This window comes from Parus major, chromosome 3 (genome assembly GCF_001522545.3).
Source record: "Parus major isolate Abel chromosome 3, Parus_major1.1, whole genome shotgun sequence".
Classification (NCBI taxonomy): Eukaryota; Metazoa; Chordata; class Aves; order Passeriformes; family Paridae; genus Parus; species Parus major.
The window spans coordinates 106,507,650-106,528,618 of record NC_031770.1 but is presented as its reverse complement, the minus strand read 5'-3'; the positions used below and the strand labels follow the sequence as shown (position 1 = coordinate 106,528,618).

Below are 20,969 nucleotides of genomic sequence, written 5' to 3'. Positions count from 1 at the left end.
CTCAGGGGCCATGGAGAGAGATCAGGAGAGCAGGGTGGAGATCTGACTGGAGCAACATTCCTCTCTGGCACCTCTCCATGCACAGCCATGACTTCTGTAACCAGCCCCATCTGCCCCACCAGACAGGAGGACAAAGAACGTGCAGCCGACCCTCTGAACACCTGAGCCATCGCTCCCATGTGTTCATCTCCTCCCAGGAGTGCAACCCTCAGATTCCCAACCCATCACACTCATTTACTAAGCTGACATGGCACAACTGCACGGCTCTGTGGCTCCTAACCCAAGCATCCTGCAGTTGTAAGAGGTGTGAAGGAGTCCAGCAAAGGCACTGCTCAAGGTTCACCTACCCCAAGTTGCACATGGCAACTGCAATGCTGCTCCTTTAAACATAATGTCATTGCTTCCCCTGTGATCAACTCCAAGTCCAGGATTGCTCTGTTACCCCTGTTATAAAATTCTAAAATTCTAAAGTTAATGTCATGAATATTATAAAATTCTAAAGTTAAACTGAGGCACAAAAAACAGATTGACGTGGAAAATGAATTCAGCATCTCTTTACCCTAAAGGACAGTGATTTGGAATTTCATTCAGGAAAAAGGAAAATTTGGTTCCAACTCCTTTATCTGTCCTGGGGAATGTAAGAGTGTTATTCTGGAAATAATATTTCATTTTAATGTAAAAAATTAATTAAGCATGGAAGTAGGAGAGCAGAGCTAGGCATAACCTCTTACAAGAGGGATTCATAGTAGGCTGGTAGAACAATTGTTCTCTGCTCCCTGGCTCTGTAAGTGTTTTAATATTTCAAATGACACCTTGAGCATAACACAGAAAGTGGAAACCAGACAAGTCCAAACCTCTGTATGCTTAAAATATTCTTTTGCAGGGTACGAAATACAGATTTGACCCCACCCCCAGTGAATCCAGCTCTTCCATACTCCAGGTGACTGGTTTTACTCCACTGCAAGAGCTAAAGGCAAACCATCAAACTTCTACCCTATGAATTTTGACTGTTTTGTCCCTCAGACAAAATATTGAGCACTTCTGAGACAAATAAAGAAATAGGTACCAAATTACTTAGTCTTTTCCATAGCTCAAAGGATTGCAATTTTTCTTTTTCTTTAGTCAAAGTTGTCTTAGAAATGCAAGTGTCTGAGACAAAATAGGAGCTAGAAAGTATGTGAAGGTATTGCTCTTATGTTACATCATTTTACCTAGGGCAAGGCTGTGATGGGCTTGTCTGCTCAACCCTGCTCCTTTTTATTTCAAACTTCATCTGGAAGATTTACAGCAGAACTGGCAATGCTAAGGGGGAACTGTTCATCCATTTGTAACTTGAGTTTGGCTGTGATTTACATTTGAAGCCGATATTTTAATCCCACAGTTGCATATCAGGTATACATAGATTTACCACAGTTGTTCTTTTCTCTGGTCAAAAAAAAGTCATTTGGGAAAATCATGCACATAAATCCATTCATATATAACATTTTCAAAATCAGTTTTGCAAGCTATCTCCCAGGGCACAGCATTCTAAATCTGAAAACATGTTGTCCTTTATTCACCAAGGTTGAGGGACTGTATCATTGTAGGGGAAAACACATGGCCAACAGAACTGACCCCACTGACCTCACCCTGTCTTTGCTCCTCAACACCCTCAGCAGAGTGTGCTTGACATTCCAGCTAAAGCACCTGGCAATGCATCAGGGCTTGGGACCTGCCTCCTGCTTTATTTCTACATATTAGATGCAAAAATTACATTCCAGTTCAATATTGAGCTTTTCCATTCAAATCTTCACAGGACCAGACCCAGAATGGCTCCCCAGTGCTCAAATTGCCTTCCCAGGAGAAGCCACCTCTCACCAGCCAGCCTGACCTCAGACATTGCCAGTGCCACCAGCTGCAGGCACTCAGCTTTGCTCTCACCCTGCAAGAGCCACGAGAAGTATTTGTGGGCACTTCCAGTGCAGCTTTCCTCACCCAGGGAAAAGCCCCAGTGATCCCAAGGAGTGCCAAGAAGGTCCCAAGTGCCAGGGGTCTGTCCCACCATGCAGCTGCTTGGCACAGCACATGATCCCTTATAGCATCCTGAGTCATCTTGTGGGCAGGTCCACCCATTTCCATCCCTCCTTAGGACTTGGGAAAAACTCTGGGTAGTCAGAGCTTTTGATCTTCGTTTTCCTTGCAAACCCTTAAGATTCTGGCAATAATATTTCCATGCCTAAACGACAGGAGCAGACCCCAAAGCCATGCAGGCTACAGCAGTGCCGTGCAGATGTGAGAAACACTGAGTTCTTCAAGTGAGGTAATGTGAGCTGCTGCCTGGGGAGTGAAGAGGGTGCTGATATCCCATTGAAAACTCCAGGGGACACCTCAAGAAGCATTAAAACATTGCATTCTTTCTTCCATAGGTTTTTTTTTATTTTTTAGTTCATTTAACATTTGCTTCTGGCCCAGGTATGATGGTGAGTATGGCAGACAGACTCACAGCATCATGAAATCACTTTGAGGTGACCCCTTGAATAACCAGCCCATTGCTCAGCTCTCCTGCCCATGAGCACCACAGAACCTGATAGATGGGCTGCAGCCAAAAAAAAAGGTGCTGCCAGTTTCCTGCATGCAGAAAACATGCCTTGATTGCTTGCAGAGTTGTGCTACTCTTCCAAAGATCTCCCTCAAGCAACACATATGCCAAAAGTGAGGATGCAAATTGAATCATATTGAAGCAAACCAGAGTTTATTTAGCATTTAGTACCCATTTTGTTGTCAGACATGGCTTCTTCGGTGTTGGTTTTCCTCTGGTAAACACAGACTTTTTTATAATTTTATTTTTTTAATAAAATATATAAAACATTGTGCATTGCTATCCATAGGAAACTGTAGTTTAACAACAACAACAACAACAAAAAAAAAAGAATAAGGCACATTCCTGTGCAGCATCTTCAAATATATATATATATATATATATATTTAAAACAAAAAGAAAACCTTTTTCAACCTCTTTGAGGTTGTTAACTTCTCACTAGTCACTGACACATCTCTTACATTACCAAAATTTCACTGTTGGAGATGGGTTGGGTTGTGTTTGATAGGGGCCAGCAGGGAGAGCAGACTCAAAAAAAAAAAAATAGGATTTTATCCCTGAGGTGTCAGTAAAAAAACTAAATGTTCCCATTGAAAAGGAAGATGAAAAGACAGCCATAAATAACTGAATACACTATGGCAAACATCCAAGCACCGAGATGATTTCACGATGGAAGAATCCCCCACCCTCCCGTCCCCCAGTTCTTAACAAGTCCTATTTGCTGTTGGGTTTTAATTAGGTTAATCTCATGGCTTCTGAAGTCACAAGACAATTGGTCAGGATGCACCTCCCCCTCCCTCCACCAAATCATCTTTCCAGAGTCGTCATTTTGTTCACAATTCTCCCACAGTCCTCAGGAAAGGGAAACCAAAAATCCTAAATGGAGACCAGATCCTGGGCAGCGTCCCTCTCCAGCCAAGAAAGGAGCACGGTGTGCCCAGTGCCAAACCCCACATGGGAACTGCCATTGTCTCCTCCCTGCCTGCTCCTCAGAAATGAACTCGGCAATCCCTTCTTTGAAACCAGAAAGTGTCCGGGAAGAGGGGTGATATCAATGTCAGGGAACGAGAGATGGGGAAAACATCATCGCTGTCCATCCTCACGGCTCCAGGCGGCACGCCTGGGAGGAAAAGGGGAGACACCCTCGTCGTATCGTTCCCTCCCTCTCCTCAGCCCCGGGGAGCAGGGCAGGGTGCGGGGTCCCCAGGGCTCAGTAGTAGCGATTGAGGCTCCTGGTGCCCGGGATGTCGGGCTGCCCATTCATCCAGATCTCGCGGATGATGCGCTCCCGCTCCTCCAGCCGCTGCGCCCGCTCCAGCTCCTCCGCAGAGGTGAACACGTTCATGTTCAAAGTCCTCTCGAACCTGCGGTGCCTGCGGGCAGACAGGTCCGACGTGGTGTCCGAGTCGTCGTCGCTGTCGCTGCTGTCGCTGTCGCTCTCCCGCTCCCGAGGAGGTTTTTTGGAGGAGGAGCGCTTGCAGTCCGTCCGGCAGGACACCCTGAGCACCAGGGCCAGCAGGGTCAGCACCAGTCCAATGCACACTCCAGACACGAAATACAGGGCAGCCCGCTCGGGGTTTTCTGCAAGGACAAAGGAAATGCTGGAGAAGAAGAACCCTCAAAGAACAGAACACACCCGGCCCCTCCGTGCACACAACAGAACCGCTCCTGGCCGAGTTTCCAGCGGCAGCTTTTCCCTCCATGCCCTCCTCTGCCTCCTCCCGCCAGGGCAATCAGGAATTTAAACTGGATTTGCTGCCAAGGCGTTTGCCCACATGCAGAATGCGGGTTTGCTGCAGTTGTGTTTTGGAGTTGTCTGGAAAAGAAGGGAGCAGCCCACAGAATTAAATCTGATTCCCACGGGGCTGACACCAGGGTGCTGCACAGCCAGCTGCAGGTAAGTGCATCTTGCTGTGGCATCCACCGCCTTCAAACCAGGCATAAAGACGATTACAAAACTTTATATGCCCTGTGCTGCAGCCCAGCTGAAACGGGAGGCTTGGCAGCATGGCAAAGATGCACATTATTTATTCATAGACTTCATTTGCTTATCTAAGGCAAGAGTGCTGGCTCCCCGCCCAGACCACCAAAATATCTACCTGTGCTCCACAGGCAGAGCTGGAGTCAGTGCACCAACAGGATGAATCCTGCACAGCCACATTTCTGAGGTGATAAAACAAGACTCCAAAGGATCCACAATGCCTTTCAAATTAGGTCTTGTTTATTTACCACCTCTTTTTTTCTCCTTTTCTTTCTTTTTTTTTAGTTCATGGGACTACTTAGAAGTGTAATGATGATAAATGTTGTTGCTGACATTCCCCTGGGCTGACTCATCCTGGTTTTTTGGTACACTAGATGGGTAAAGGTGAACTGCCAGAAGTGTCAAGGCCACCTCTACTCTGCAGTGTCTGCTGGATGTCTTGAGCTCAAGGATGGAGTCTGTTCCTCAGATGAGTTTTATTCCCTTGAACCCAGTGATGGATCCACGACAGCTTCCACCAGCTGAAACCCTGACATTCAGCCCCAAAAGATCTCTGTAGCTAAAAGGCCTCATTTCTCTGCACAGTCCTTTTAGAAGTGCCCTTTCCAGCCAATCTCCTAAAGCAAAGTTTGTAAAAGGTGAACTGGAAACTATTTGGAGATGTTCAAAACTCAACAGGGCAAGACCCTGCTCTAATTTCAAAGCTGGCTCTAAATTTGAAGTTAGCCATGTTCTGAGCAGGGGATTGGACCTGGTGACGTGCAGAGGCCTCTTCCAACCTAAATTATTTTTTGAGTCTGTGGTCAGAGCCCAAACACTGGCTTGTGCTGCTCTAGGCAGTGTGTAGTTCAGTGCCTGGAGGTGCTCATGGAACAGCTACAGAGATGAAATGCCTTTGTGCTCTTCACTTCTCTCCCAAATCTCAAAGGTGACTGATGAGCCAAGGTAGAAGAAGATGTCAAGATAGTCTGAAAATTGTCCAATAAATCCTTAGACTGATCCAAGAGTGGTTAGTGTGGATAACATGGGGAAAAATCAGGCTGAAGATAGGACAAAGAAAGATGAGGGGAGTGCAGCAGGTAAGTCCAAAAAAGAAGGAGGTGGACCAGCCTCCTGCAAACTTGACTGTAATGCAAAGAACAAGCAGGACACTAAACTGAGTGTGTCAGAGCACCCATGACAGGGGGGTTAGAACTGATGGTCTTCAGATGGTCTGTAAGGTATCTTCCAACCAAGCATCTCTATGAAATGCAGCAGTAGTTGGAAGGTCAAATGAGACCAAAGGCTCTAAACTAAGATATTTTGACAAAAGCAAAACACCACAGTTCCAAAGGTCAAAGAGAAGATACCAGAGCAGGCAAGGAGAATGTGCCAATGGCCCCTGCAGCAGCCTGAATGAAATCCTGCTTCCACTGAAGGCAAAGGCTACTCTGAATTCAAGGGTCAGGACTCAACACTGCAGTGCCCTTTGTGCAGTAGGAGGAAAAAGCAAAAGCTGCTGCTGCCCATCCAGTCCTATGTGAACAGTAAAGGAAAAAAACCACGAGGAAAACCAGAGTCCCTAGGTGATAACACTTTTACCTCCATGTGCAATTTAACTGAGGACAGTAATCACCCAGCTCCTTTTGCAGGTAGACCTGAGAAGGTCTCTGGATCACAGGAGTGTGAGGAGATGAGCAGAACTGGGGTGTTGTACTGGGAAGGCACTGGCTGCAGTGCCTTGGCTCTGCCTGGCTGGGAGGATGCCATGCACACTTCCCTGAGCACCACACTCTGCACACACATGGGCTTGATTTGGTTGCATTAGTTCCACTGCTTGCTCCTTCAGAACGGCTCATAAAAAAAACATAAATTGGAGCCTGAGACACAGACACATGTAGATTCTCTGCCCCGATTTTGCCCGTGTCCTGCTTTTCCTTTCTCCTCCACACTCCTTTTTCCATGCTATTGTATCCAGTTCATGAGCAATTTTACCTCTATTGCTACTTAAGCAACCATTTTTCTTCCCTTGCTTGTGCTTGTTCGTACAGCTCTTCATGCAGTGCAAGAGCTGTAATTGAATTTTTGGGCTCCAGTGGCATTTATGAGCTCCTACAGCTACTCTGTCAACATCTGAGACACTGTCTGGACTTCCTCACGGAGATGTAACCCTGTGTTCAACTGCAGTTTTGGCATTTATCATATGTACAATCCACTTGCACAGCAGCATCTCTTTTTTTTTTTCACAGCAGAAAGAGCAACTTAAGCTAAAAACCATGAGCTCTGCTTTTTCTCACTTGAAGTAGCCAAGTCAGCAATAGCCTAGATTTGGGGGTTTTATGGCTGATTAGTGATTTTGAGAGCCTACCCCATAGCATGTTCTACTTGTAAAGACCAAAACCAGGCACCTTCCTCAGCAAATGGATGCTCAGCACCTTCCAAAAGCTCAAAGGTGGCCCAGATTCATCACACCAACAGTGAAGCTCCTTAAAACTCTCATTATACTTGAAAAAAAGTTCTTTAAAAATATATGGACATGAGTAGCAGGAGTTAGTACAAATTTGATATGCATTCTTGTGTGTGTATGTGTGTATTCATTCATTAAAACATAGATTTTGAGCACTGAAGTATTCTTCCAATGCTGTGGATGACAGCTCAGAGCTTCCAGCAGGACCCAGTTTCTACCAATCTCTTTGGCTGGGGCTACCTTTCTCCTTCCTTGTATTTCTCTCTCTGGATTGAAAGCATTGATAAAGACATCACAGATTCAAATCTGAAATTAGTCCATGCAGACAAAAGATACTTGCTCTACACAACCCTCTACGCAAAAGCCACCATTTCCTAGGCATTCAAACTGGCCCAAAAAAATTAGAAACACATTTTATTTTATTTATCCAACCAAACCAGCAGCAATTACAGAGCTTGTTTCCTGAGGGCTAACAATCTGCTGGGAGCATCAGCTCAGACTGCCATTAATTCCCCAGGAAATGCCCCAGGCCAAAGCTGTTATTGCTATTATAATAAATTGTTTCAATAAATAAAAAACAATCTAGGCATTAACACTGCTGGCTTCCTGTAATGGTTTCATGCATTCCAAAACCTCAGTGGGGAGAAAAATTTCAGAGGGCCCCCAGTAAAAGGTTCAGCATTAGGCATGGCCAGAACAACAGTAGGAGCAATATCTTCTAGGGAATTTACAGTCAGCCCACAGGCTGCTGAAATCCCCTGACAGAACAGAGGAAGCTCTCCAGGAGCCCCTTATTAATAAGGCTAAGGCCAAGAAGTCTAAAATTTGGAATGATCTCCCCTGGGCTGTATTTTGGAAGCTCCTTGTTAATAACTTGGCAGCAAAGCTTTGCTTATGAAAGAATAAAACAGGAATTTGTGGAGGTTTCCCTCCAAGTGCTTCATCCTGAATGCAGTGACAAAACTGGGATAAGTCTCCTGTCCAAAAGGAGGCACTGGAAGAGCTCTGATATATTTTGAATGTTTAATATTTATATAACCATGAGGGACATTTCTGGTCTTGCTGATAGTTTGTGACTGCAAAGACAGTTCCAGCTGTCACTGAGACTGGTGAAGTCTTTCAAAACACTCAGGCAGGTTTTGGAACAGGTCCATGACAAATAACAGGTCTGAGGCTTGTAGGCAGAGATTGTCTCTAATTAAAAAACCTAATTTTATAAAGAAAATCAACTTTCAAAGAAAGGGTGTCTCTGAGACTGTTGCAAGACTGAATTCTAAATAATATTTATCTGTTGGATCAGCTACTAATTTCATTCCTCATTGACATTATTCACACTTTTTCCCTGTTTTTGAAGAAAAAGGTTCTGGAATCTGGGAGGAGACTGACACCCAACTGTCTCTGATATCTGACTATGATAGCTGCAAATCAGGACTCTTTTGCACCCTGCTGTGCTGTGATGATTTCTATTCAGTTGTCCATAGGAAGATTCCCAGCTCTTATATGGGAATATCAGTCAAAAAGATGGTGGAAATTACCACAGAGGCTTTTGCTAATAATGGCACTTTGTGCACTGCAAGACTCTGCATGTGTGAGTGACTGAGCCTGCAGGCTTCACCTGCAGCTGCCCACCCAAAACTGCCATTTTGTGCAGAAAATGTGAATGCCATTGAGCACAGAAGAGATTCCAGTATTTGTGGATGCTCTCCCCAGGCTATAAAACACCCCACTGCCAGGAGAGAGGAAAGGCAGTAGAGAGGATCATCCTTTCAAGACTGCACTTTACCCATGAAATAGCAAAAACACACAGCTTCATTTCCCTGCAGTGGATCTGAGGGTATCCACCACCCTCTGCCCCAAGAGAAAAAACACTTTTTTATATTGCCCCTGCCTATTTACAATTTTCTTTTGCAAACTCCTGCTCTGAGACAACTCATCAGCACGGGGAACCCCTGAATGCATCCCTTTCAGTCTGCAGAGAGCACCTGAGGGACATTTTCAGTGTCATGGAACAGAGCAGTTCTAGCACTACTGTTTCTCTTTGGCACCACAGCTGTGGTCAGCAGCAGTGGGAAGATGTGTGACCCAGAACCAGCCCTCCCTGGCTGCTCAATACCCTGCCTCTCCTGAGCCACTATAATGGATCCTCTGTGGACATCAGCTGTGGATTCAGCTTCCTTCAGGGCCCCACTCAGGCAGGCATAAAAAAAATCCAACTGCTCTGCTGTTCAAAATCTGCAATATGAAGAGGGATGGCTTGGTAGTGCTCTGCTAGTTTGATGTGAATTATATTTGTGCCCTGTGACACAGTTTATCTTTGAAGTCATAAGCTAAAACATCTCCATACTCACATATAACAAAATAAATCATGACAAATCCATCATTTCCACTAAAAGCAGAGGCTAAATTACATGCAGCAGATAAAGATGGTTTAGGACATCTGCTGTTTCAATCCATGGGTCAGTCATCAATTATTTTTATAATAAATAACAAACTGGACATATATGTCACTGAGACTGAAACCCATTGAATAACTATGGTTGAGGAACATGGGAACCAGCTGATCTTTAAAATCTCTTCCAACCCAAAACATTCTATGATTCCATGGTACATTGGAAAACATAAGAAACCAAGTCCTGAATGCAGCACTTGAAACCAAAGTTTTGAGGTCTGAGTTTACCTATTTGACATCCAGAGGATGTGAACACAACACAAGAAAACCACAGGACAGGGCAGACAAATCCCACATCAACAGGACAGTTGTTTGTGCTGCAGTAAAATCTGGAGGCTCCTGCCAAGGCTGACACCTTGTGAAGGGGATAAATCAAGACCTTGTGCCCTAAAACCAACATAGAGTCAGAGCTCTGCTGCAGTCAATGGAAGTCCATGGAGCATTGTCAGCAGCCCTGAATCACACTCCCAACTATCCTGGACCATTATTCCTACAATTTTCTCTGCCCATTACTGTTCAGATGGGGAGCACAATATTAACAGCATTTTGTTTTATAGTTAGGATGGGAAGGTAGGTGTTCTCATGGGAAAAAAAATGGTAGCTGTACGTAAGGGGGGAGAAGTGGGACAGACAGAAGATTCCTTTAAAGCTTGTTTTTCTAATTTTTCCTTGGAGATACCCATGCAAGAAAACAAATTTATCCTACTCCGCTATCTTCTGTGAAGAGCACTACTAATTCAATTTAATCTGCCTGACTCTGAGGGCTGTCATGGAAACATAGATCCTGATAGCAGCACTGGATGTGTGGAAGAGCAGGACTTTGTATAACCTTTCATGGTCCTTTTAGAAGGACCCTTCACTAAATAATATGCAGGAACACTCTCACTAATCTTCTCAGTGGTTCCAAAGTGCAAAGCCCAAGTTAGCTGCTTCAAATCCAAAGCATCAGATCCAAAGCACTGGATCAGCAGCATGGTACCATTTCAGCAAGAGCAAGAGCATGGCAGCAAGAATGCACTACTGTTTAATGTATTAGCAAGACTGAATTTGCAGACAGACACAAAAAAGTGGCTCACAAATACTGGGGTTTTAGTTAATATAGCCTTGAACACTTCCAGGAATGGGACAGACACAACCTCTCTGGGCCACGTGTGCCAGTGTCTCACCATCCTCACAGTAAAGAATTTCTTCCTAATGTCTAATCTAAACGCACTGTCTTTCAATTTAAAGGCATTCCCCCTGGTTCTGTCAGATTTCTTTCGCCTTTTAAAGTGAATTTTTTTAGAAGACTGCTCCCCCGTTACTTGAAAGATACAGGTGGGTGAAAGATAAACTGTGATCCAAGGAAATCTTACTCCAAACTAGATTTAAATATACAATTAAGTAGACTCTCAAGTTACTTCATCTTCACACTTCTACTGAAGATAAGCCAAATTCTCTTAAGCAGTGTAAAGATTTGAGTGCTGCTTGTTTTTCAAATTACAGGACAACAAACCTGCCTCCCTAATGAGCCAGGCTTTGATCTCCAGAAAAATGAAGCATTAGGAATAATGCCACATGTAAGATTACATTGTATTTAACTCCAGATGAGCACAGACCCAGTGGAAAGCAGTGCACAATAAACTCAGTTATACACTGCCTGCTGGAGCTGCCCCGGTCAGGCTTTTCAAGGGAGAATTCACTGAGAGAAGAATGAAGTACACAAACAGTTCAGAGAGGCGGATTTAGCCCCAGGTGACTTTGAAAGGAGGGTCCACACAAAGCTTTCAGGAGCCCAGGGAGATGTGAGGCACCAGACGTACCTGTGATGAAGGCATAGGCTGCCAGGATGTTGCTGAGCAGGGCCATCTCCGTGCCGACGCCCACGGGCTCCATGCTGCTGCTGAGCGCCGGCGGTTGTGTCTCATCCACAGGGAGCAGGAGGGGGGTGTTGTCTACAGGGTAGAAGGTGGCTGACCTCCCTTTCTTCTTCTCTGCTTTGACACAGAAAGGGAACGAGGAATGAGGAATGTAGAACGTGACCCAGCCCTATGTTGCCTTATTCCCACCAGGTCAGCATCTGTGTTCAGAGCTCTGGAGCTGCTCGACAGGGAGCCACACAAATTTGCCCCTTTTTGCAGGGTAACTGAACCTTCTCAAGCAGATTCAGCTGAGCACACACCCCATCTGCATCCAGGCATCATCATCTCTCCCCCATCCTCTGCTCTTTCATGTCACCACTTAGACACACCCACCTATGCTACAGCAAACATGTAATCAGGTTTATTTTCTCTTATGTAAATCAAAAGAGCCTTTATCAACAGTGGGTTCAGCTAAGCTTATAAGGAGGACTGGAAAACACAGGAAGAACCCACAACCCTCTGCTGGTGTGGTGCTGTAGAGATCCATCCACACCTGGCAAACAGACGTGATTTCTCTCCAGCCTTCCTGGGAAGGGCAGACCTGAGTTTATGGCTTCCTCCAGAAGCCTGTTCATATTGTGTTTCACCCAGACACTATTTCCCCTCTGGAGAGGCGGGTGAAACATGGATTAATGATTTGATTTTATTTGTTGAAGACAGGAGCTAAGGAGGCAGGTCATTCCAGGAAGCTCAAAGAGACCCTTTCAGACCTTATCAGTTCGCTGTTGAGGGCTCCCCACACCTTGATCTGCAGGCAGACACCCCCACTACTCACAAAACAGTAATTGTTTTCAACACAGGAAAAAGTCAGTGCACGGGATCCAGTTCCATCATGCATGTGAATTTTTAACTGTAGCCATTACAGATTTTCAGGCTCCCTTCTCTGGGTGTCTAGTTCTGGCCGAAGGCAAGCATCACTCTGTAAAATCAGACTTGCACCTGGCTTCCACTTCTCTGCAGGTATTAAATTCAGGGCACTGCCAGCTCCATCTCCAATGATGCCATCACTGCCGTGCAAGCAAAGGCATTCTGTCAGGAGTTGTGATATGAGATAGTCTTTGTTCCTTGGCTGCCTGATCCATCTCCTCTCCCTGCCAGCCCAGCAGCATGAGACACCACGTTCAGCTTCCTGCTATGGGTGCCAGCAAGCAGCTCAGCCCAAGCAAGCAGTAACAGAAAGTGAGGGGTGTCAAAGAGAACAGGTAATACTGGATGGAGAGGCAGGGATGTGTGTGCAGTGATGCTGACTCCTCATCTGCCTCGAGGAGAGCCAGCGGGGATGGATGTCCAGGTGTCACTGTGAGGGATCAGCCCCGAGGGATGTGGGCACAGCTGTACCTCTGCCACTGAATAGCTGCATGGCCTTGGGAAAGCCACATGTTCAAGGTTGCCACGGTGTTAAAAACTGGACTTCAAGCACAGTGTTTAAAACATGAGTGCTTGGGTGTCATATCCCAAAGTGTAAAATATCCCAAGAGCCTCTTGCTTTAGGAGAATAGAGGTTACTGCAGACCCCTTGTGCAAAAGACACAGAAGGTCCAAGGGCACATTCAGCAGGAAATCTATAGCAACATTTCACTTTTTTTTTTTTTTTTCTTTAATTCAGATTAACATGCCATCTAATATCTCCTTTATCCTCCTTGTCTGGTAAATCTGCCTGTACAAGTGTTTGAATTTTTTCCCTTCCGCTATTCCAAGAAAGCGGGGTAAATATTTAACTTCTAAAAATTCAATTTAAAACTTGGATATTTCAGAGCTTCTCAAGTAACACCATATATCTAAACTAAGGCAAGAGAATGTTGCTATTAGTTGATGGATAGCAGAGTCATTCAGCTCTCCCCACAGCAGACACTTAAAGCTCTGTGTATTTGCTCATACACAGACATCTAAGGCACCCCAGCGTCAGGAGGGCATCCATGCAGAGATGGCAGGTATGATGAGGGATGCAGGGAAAATGCTTTCCCTTCTAGAAGCAGGTGAACAGTCCAGGTCATCACAAATGACACATTTAAATGGGGGTAACTGAATCCTGCCTGAGATGTGTCCTGACTGAGGTCTGGCTCTGAACTAGTTAATGTAAAATCCCTTCACGATTGAGGAAAATGAAGGGCACCTCCAGGATATAATCTCAGACATAATTCCTATGTCAGACTGACACCACCTCTGTTGGGTGTGGAGCAGCCCTTGTAAACCATGTGCAATAACAGTTCACATCTTCACAACTTCAGGAGGCAGAGTAAGGGATAACTCCTCTCGACATGTGAGATGTAAGAAAAATCCCTTCTTTTTTTTTTTTTTCTAACTTGTCAAATGAACAGATGCAATCAAACATGTTTTTAAATGAATACTGGCCTGCATAAACTAAACTCCAGCAAAGAGCACCACAAAACCACAGGACTGGTTTTATCATTGGCAGGATTGTACAAGCACAGACACAGAAGACAGAAAATGACTGGACTTATGCAGGAGGGGAAAAAACACAACAATTTCACAAGGGCCATGTGTTGCTACACTGTGTGGTTTCCTGGTCTGCCATTCCTTTCAGGATCACACTAAAAGATATTCCTTCCTCCTTGATAGCTTTGAAGACTTGTCAATGCCTAATCAGATCACTACTACTGCTTTTCTCCTCACCACCCTTTCTCAGCTGTTGCCAGTCACTTGAACGGATTTTCTGTGAGTTTACAGCAAAGCTGAACAAAATTCTTTCAGCCAGCAGTGAATTTGCCCAACACCACAGTATAAGCACAGGAGAGGTTATTCCTGATACCAGGCTGATGTTAGCAAATAGTTTTAATAAAAGAAATAAAACAGGAAAGGAGATTACAGAAATTTCCAAGTATTTTGTTACATTTGAAACATTCCTCTAGGATTTAATTTCAAAATTACATCTTTGTTTGAAAAGTGGTGCATATTTTGAAAGTGAATGAATAAACTATGTGAAACTAAACAAAAGGTGTCATTCATAGAAGTAAAATGTTTAGAATGAGTTCAGGATATTTTTCCTTGCTTGAAAGAATCTCCAGGATGATATCCCAATGTTTATTTGGGGCTAACTTAAAACTCTTGACAGCTTTTCAGTATGGCCCCCAAACTGACAAACCTGTTACTGCCAGTTCTTATTTATTTGTGAATTGACTATCTAAGCCGTGGATTAACTTTGCCAGGAATGTAGACAGAGACAAGCTTTGCCCATACCCACTCTCAAACCGAATCTCTGGAAGAACAGACTGGGATTTTCAGTAGTGCCATAAACCATCTCCTGCATATTGGGAAACAACACAAAACCACTGAGTTACCCAACACGTGCTCACCTGTGCTTTTCCTTTATTCATACACCACCCCTTCCTCCTACTCACCTATCCCTAGAGATGGCTAAGATCTGACTTCATTCATATCTCTTCATTTTGCATTTTATGAAAATAGCATCGTATTTCAAAGCTCAGTTGAAACCTTCTCTGTCCCATGAGGCAAATCTACTGTCTCTGCCCTGTTTTTTTTTTTCTTTGCCACTAGACAGGTCTGGAAAGTATTTCTGTGATGAGTTTGGACATGCATGGCCATGACTGCTATTCCAAGGAATCCAGTGTTCCTTGAACAGTTTCACAGTTCACTTTAGCCCGTCACTGGTCACATCTTGAAGCTGTCACAGCCCCTTCTGACTGTGACATGGGCAGGATTTAGGAGCAATACAGAAATCCAGAAAAGGGGAGATGGAAAGACACAACACCATCAGGTTTGGGCCAATATCACAATGGTCATAGCTACCTGGGAGAGCTCGCTCTATGTTGGAAGGAGAGACATCCGAAAAGAACACGCCGTCCCCTATAACATTGGGGTCAAACACTCTTGGCTGCAGTGGAAAATGTGGCTTCTGGTACCCTTGTTGATTGGTTGGTCTTGACTGAGTTTCATGCAGAAGTTTCTTGGGAACTGAAAGACAGGAGCAAAAAGAGCACAGTTGTTAGAGTGAGTTATTTCAGCTGGCCAGAATGAGAGCTGTCACGTCATGCTATGGGCTCAGCTGATAGCTAATTGTACCATGTGCAACCCAAACAGACACTCATTTTCCACTATGAGGAATGTTCTCCAAATGCCAGCACAGAGACATTCAATGAGAGAATGCTGGAAACCATAAAGTGATTAAGACACTGTTTATTTACAATTAAGCCTTGAAACAAGGCTAAGGATCAGATTCACATGTTCTATTTAAACACTCATCTCAGAAACTGAAATAGACCTTAGCAAGCCAGGCTTTGGCCTCAGCTCTAGGTTTCAGAGCACCTCAGTTAGAGCTCTCTGTTCCTACCATGACAGCAAGCTGTACAGGATGCCCCATAGCAATGGGGCTATAGCTATGTCTGAAATCCTGCCTCCCTCCTGAGCTGCTGGCTCAAAACTGAACGTCAGAAGTTTCTGTCCACTCCAGATTCACAAAACCAGACTCTAGAGGATGCTGTTCATGTGTAATCATAAAACTTAAATAATCCACCACTAAAATAAATTCCTGCTGTAAGAAACCCTCTCCACCCTGTGAGATCCAAAATACACGGTTTTCCATTGAGTTTTAGGCTGTAAGATGGGAAAGGCCCATTCTCCATTCCCACCATCCTGAGGAACATGAAGATTCAGCTAATCCCTACTGCTCTTTGTTTTATCAGCCACATCATATGCAGGCAAAATGATGGGTTAATATGTGACAGATATTTTGGACATCTCTGGTCTCTTCTTTGGACCAAAGCATGCCCTAATAACACAGGAATGTTTTCTCCTCCATACAAGGCCAGTTCTTTAGCTGTACAACCAGGTAAAGAAATCAAAGCTGGCGTAGCTACCTCAGTGTACACCCACTGAAGGTGAATCCACACAGTGAATTCACTAATTTGCCCTGCAGGGACAAAGACTGGAGTCATCTGTGGAGCTGAACCAGTTCTCTTCCTCAGCCACAGCCAACATCTGAGGCTATTTCAGAGCAAAGTGCTTCTCCATACAAAGAGAAGAAACAAATATACAGGTCATTCTTGTCAGAAAGTAGAGGAATCGTGTGATGAAGGACAAAAATTGATTAAAATTTCCAGAGGAGAAAGACTTATTTTTCCTGTCAGTGACTATGCATTAATGCATAGCAGACAACCAAGACCTCGGTATGCTTAAGACACAGACTGCTGAGCACTAGGCACAAGTTCAGTAGACCAACATGAGCTTCAAGAGAAGATTTCTGGGATGCCCATTTCCCCTTTCTCCAACTCTAACACCACCTTCCCCTCTCAATCCAACCAGGCTGCCACCTCCCAGTGCCTCAGTTTCCCCAGGGCTCCACTTGGGATCATGCTATCTCTCATCTCCACCCTTTACATGGGCGTGAAGAAGCTCAATTTAAAATGCAAAGCACTTTGAGATGCTTGGCAGAATCTTGAAGGAGGACTTGGAGAAAGGTTAACTCTGGATCAGAAAGGAAATTCCTGCTTGCCCCCTGCAGCTAATCAGCTGCCAGACTGGAACAGCAGATTTAATCACATCTATTAAATTTGTCTGCATCACCCACCACATTACTAGGGGCTGAAGTGATCCAACCACTTTGTTTACATGATGTTTGACTTACTGTCTTTGCTGAGACAAAGAAAATTGTAACTAGATTTACAGACTGACCTCCTGTATTAGGCTGCCAGGACATCAGCACTGAAGTTCTTGCATTATTAATGGAGTCATGCTAGGTCAGGAAACAGACAGAAAACCCCACAGCCTCTGAATATCAAAGAGCTGGAACAGAGATTTCTAGTGAAACCTGAATTGGCAACAGTTGGAAGGCAACAAAAAAAACACATCCCCTGGTAGGAACCAGACAGGAATGAGGGGGATACCAGTGCCAGGGAAATATCAGAAAGTCTGCAGAGGAGGTGGGTAGAACAGAGATTATCCTACAAACCACAGCCAGGGAGAACTGCAGCTCTGGGTGCCCAACTTGAGGCACGCAAAAGGATGCAGAGGGTGTAAGGCTCAGCACCCTCCAAAAACAGTCTTATTGCTGTATCTCAGACTGAGGACCTGATAACCGTTTAAAAGACATGAGACACTTTCCTTTGAAGATTTTTCACCCAAACTGCATCCCAGTAACCTGTTGATAGGCATCCAGTAAAGAGAATTAAACAAAAGGCTTTCATGTTTCAGACTTCTCTTCTTCATAAACACCTCATTTACATCTCAGCATTCATGACCATCACCAGGGCACAAGACAGGCTGGGTGGACCTGCATCTTTCTTAGGAAAAGTGACACTACCCAACACTTAAACATTTGAGTGAAGTAGGGGAAAGAAACACCATAATTTCCTAAGCACACCCAGAGAACTGAGATATGGCTTTTCTATCTTGGTATCTGTGCCATCACCACTTGAATGCCACCCACAGGATCAGGGAAGGAATCAGATAAAGCAAAACATTGCTAAATCAGTCAACAATTGGTCAGCAGTATCCCAAGGAAGAGCAGAGATGGGAAGTATTCAAGGAGAAACACTGACAGAGTGTTATTGTCCCAGAACCTTATGGAGTAGGGCTGTGCTGTTATCTCTTTGGGCTGAGGAAGTAAGAACCTAAGGCATCAAGTAATCATTTGGTGCCTTAAAGCAGAGGTGGCTGAGGACTCCCAAAGGATTCCCAAAACCAGGCATGTCCTTAACATCTGTGGTTAGCACACACTTTGGTGCTTTCAAAAGTTCCGAGAGGTGCTTTTCTTCATTTCAGCAAGTAGATCCCTTTAAAACTCTGGAAGCAACTAAGTGCAGCACAGGATGTCTGCAGCACATAAACTTGGACTTTTCCATTTCAAGGAATCATTTTTCTATGTGGACTCCATAAACATCTCGAGTACATTTTGCCAGGAAAGGCCCATCTTTGCAAAGAGTATGCAGAGAGACGGCATGCAGCAAGTCTGCCCTTTTTCTAGTTTATATGATGCTCAGTTGATACACAGCTTTCTTTTGATTTAGAAAGACTGTGAAATGGAAAGCCTTTCTCAAGTGTAAAATACCTCACAATTTCCAGTTAGCTCCTGTGTGGCAGCCAACTCCACAAGAAAGATTAAACATCTGGTTCCTTTGAAATGCCCTCCTTAAATTCTCTAGAGAGGAGTGCATCTGACACAAAGCATGGCATGAGTTGAAGCAAAGTGTCAAGGAAAGTTATTTATTATTAAAACCACCAGAAAAAAAAGTACTGAGGATTTTCATCTTATCTCAGTATTAAGCACAGAAATCCTGGCAAGGAAGGGTTGGCACTTGTCCTGCTTTGTGCAATCAAGCAGAGAAGTTAAAGCAACTCAGCAGAACAAGTGATGGATGTGGACAAGAGGGGAAGAAACAGCTTCAATCAAAATGTTAACACACCTCATAGCTGGGAGCCCTGCACCTAAAAATGCACATGAGAAGTGAGCTGGGATCATCTGGAAGAGAGGAGATGAGTTTTTCTGAGGACCTCTAGGGACTTTCAGCCTCTCAGGGGGTAGCAGTCAGCATTGAGATGTGGGATCCAAATGATAAAATTCTACAGTGACTTGGGCTGTGCACAGGCACAGAAGCACAGGCAGAGGTGTAACTTTTCAGATGGCAGGCCCTGCTCAGCCACTCACCCTGAGGCTCAACTCAAACATCACCACATGGATTCCATGACTTATCTGGAGACAAAGTGTCACCATTGCTGTGACACTCCATGAAGGTACCTGCAGAAGTTGGTTCTAGGTTATAAATCTGCAAGGGAGCTTTTGGATTAGCAGGTTCATTCCCCTGCCATTACAGGCTTTCAAGTTTTACATAATCCCTCTGTGTCTGCTTTAAAAGCAATCCCAGCTCCCACTGCTCATCTGTCCAAATCAACATCATGCTAGCAATAATTTATACCAGTTCCCAACCCAAGAGCTGCATTACCCATTTGCAATGAATTAATGGCACCAATATCACAACAAAATCTCTCCACTGCCTGGCAGCCTCTCCCCACTGCAGAAACAGGGGTGAAGGAAAATCAAAGCCAGAGTGTGCTCTCATGGCCAGAGCAGATCCATCAGAGTCAGTAGGATCAGCCAGCAGGACAGTGTGAAAAGGCACATGCTGGTGCTGCTGACAGTGTCCTTATTTGTACTGTGTGGAGACGCCTTCTGCTGGAATTTTCACACAAGCAGTTTCTTGTGTGGCCAGAAAACCCAGGGCTGATGAAAAGAAAAAGTTACTGTGTCTACAAGCAGGAACATTCCAAATTGCAGTGCTAAGAGATGGAAAAGGTCAGTCAATACCTCACCTCTGTTCATTAAGGGCAGAGAATCTCAGGCTGGTTTGGGTTGGGAGGGACCTTAAAGACTATCTTGTTCCAAGCCCCCTGCCATGGGCAGGGACTCCTTCCAGCAGACCAGGTTGTTCCAAGCCCCATCCAGCCTGGCCTTGGACACTTCCAGGGATCCAGGGGCAGCCACAGCATGGCTGGGCAACTTGTGCCAGGACCTCACCACCCTCACAGTCAAGAATTTCTTCCTGATACCCCATCTAAACCTACTCTTTTTCAGTTTAAAGCCATTCCTCCTTGGCCTGTCATTACATGTCCATGCTCCTCCTCAGGTTTCTTGCAGGCCCTCTTCAGGTACAAAAAGACCATAATGAGCTAATTTGCTGTGTTCCTTATGTTGACCTATCTAGTTTTAAACACTCTAGTCCTGGGGGTTCAACCAATTGCCACAATATATTATTTTCAGAGGAATACTGCTCTTTCTGTGTAATTACTTTCCAGCATTGCTGAGTGTTTCAATTTAAGCACATGTATTATTCCTCTAATCAAAACATTTGATGCTATAGTCCCTGTATTTTATGGATGGGGAATTGGCTCAGGGACAGAGTTTTGAAAGTGTTTAAATACCAAAATGATTGTCCAACTTCACAGAGGGAGTCTGTGCCAAAAAAAGGAAACAAGCTCAGCTCTGCACTCAAACCATTCCCTCTCTCTGCTAATTTGATCATTTGGTGTTTTCTGATGCTTGCTCTGTCCTATACACACTTAAAGACTTCCACTCCCAGGAAGCAATTATCCCCTGACTCCATCTTCACTGATATACACATCAGACAGCTGGAGGGGATCAATGAAAGCTCAGTGTTAAAAACATACAGACAAGGGACTTGTCATTCTCCAGTCCTCTGCTAGTCTATATTCTCCTGTGCATTTCCAGCCCATAAGCTTTGCTCCCAAAGCTCAGCATGATTAAGGCAGATCTGCAGGATCTTCAGCAAACTCTCCTGAGCATGCTCAAAGCAGAGTGCAATTTGAACAAAAACTTCACTCCCTAACCAAGGAGAATTACAACCAAGCCTTTTATCTGGGCAGGTTGGGGCCAGGAACTGTTGGTGCTCAACATAGTTTTACAATAATAATAAAAAAATATAAAATCCTCCTGTGAGTAAACACCCAATATAAACTACTGCACGTTTTTAGAGGTAGCATCTCTGAAGGATTCTTGTTTGAGATTTTAAAATGCACATCATTCAGCCTGAAACAGGATCATTCATCATTCCAAGTTGTCACAAGAAGAAATTTCTTAGTACACATGTATATGGTTCTCTCAAACTGCAGAACTTAAAGTGGGT

The 20,969-nt window shown here is 44.5% G+C and overlaps 1 protein-coding gene across 3 annotated transcripts in view; it reads right to left on the bottom strand.

Moving 5' to 3' along the window:
- Window positions 1–2,709: 2,709 nt before the first annotated feature.
- EVA1A (eva-1 homolog A, regulator of programmed cell death) overlaps window positions 2,710–20,969 on the bottom strand; it is a 202,752-nt gene continuing 184,492 nt past the window's right edge. For 2 of the 3 annotated variants that reach the window (XM_015620809.3, XM_015620815.2), the window contains 3 exons: window positions 15,124–15,288; window positions 11,257–11,430; window positions 2,710–4,159 (listed from right to left, as the gene is read on the bottom strand). In XM_015620809.3, the coding sequence (XP_015476295.1) occupies window positions 3,789–4,159; window positions 11,257–11,430; window positions 15,124–15,288 (710 nt within the window). In that variant the 3' untranslated portion in view covers window positions 2,710–3,788. The remainder of the gene's footprint in view (window positions 4,160–11,256; window positions 11,431–15,123; window positions 15,289–20,969) is intronic. The other variant, XM_015620810.3, reaches the window with a different exon arrangement.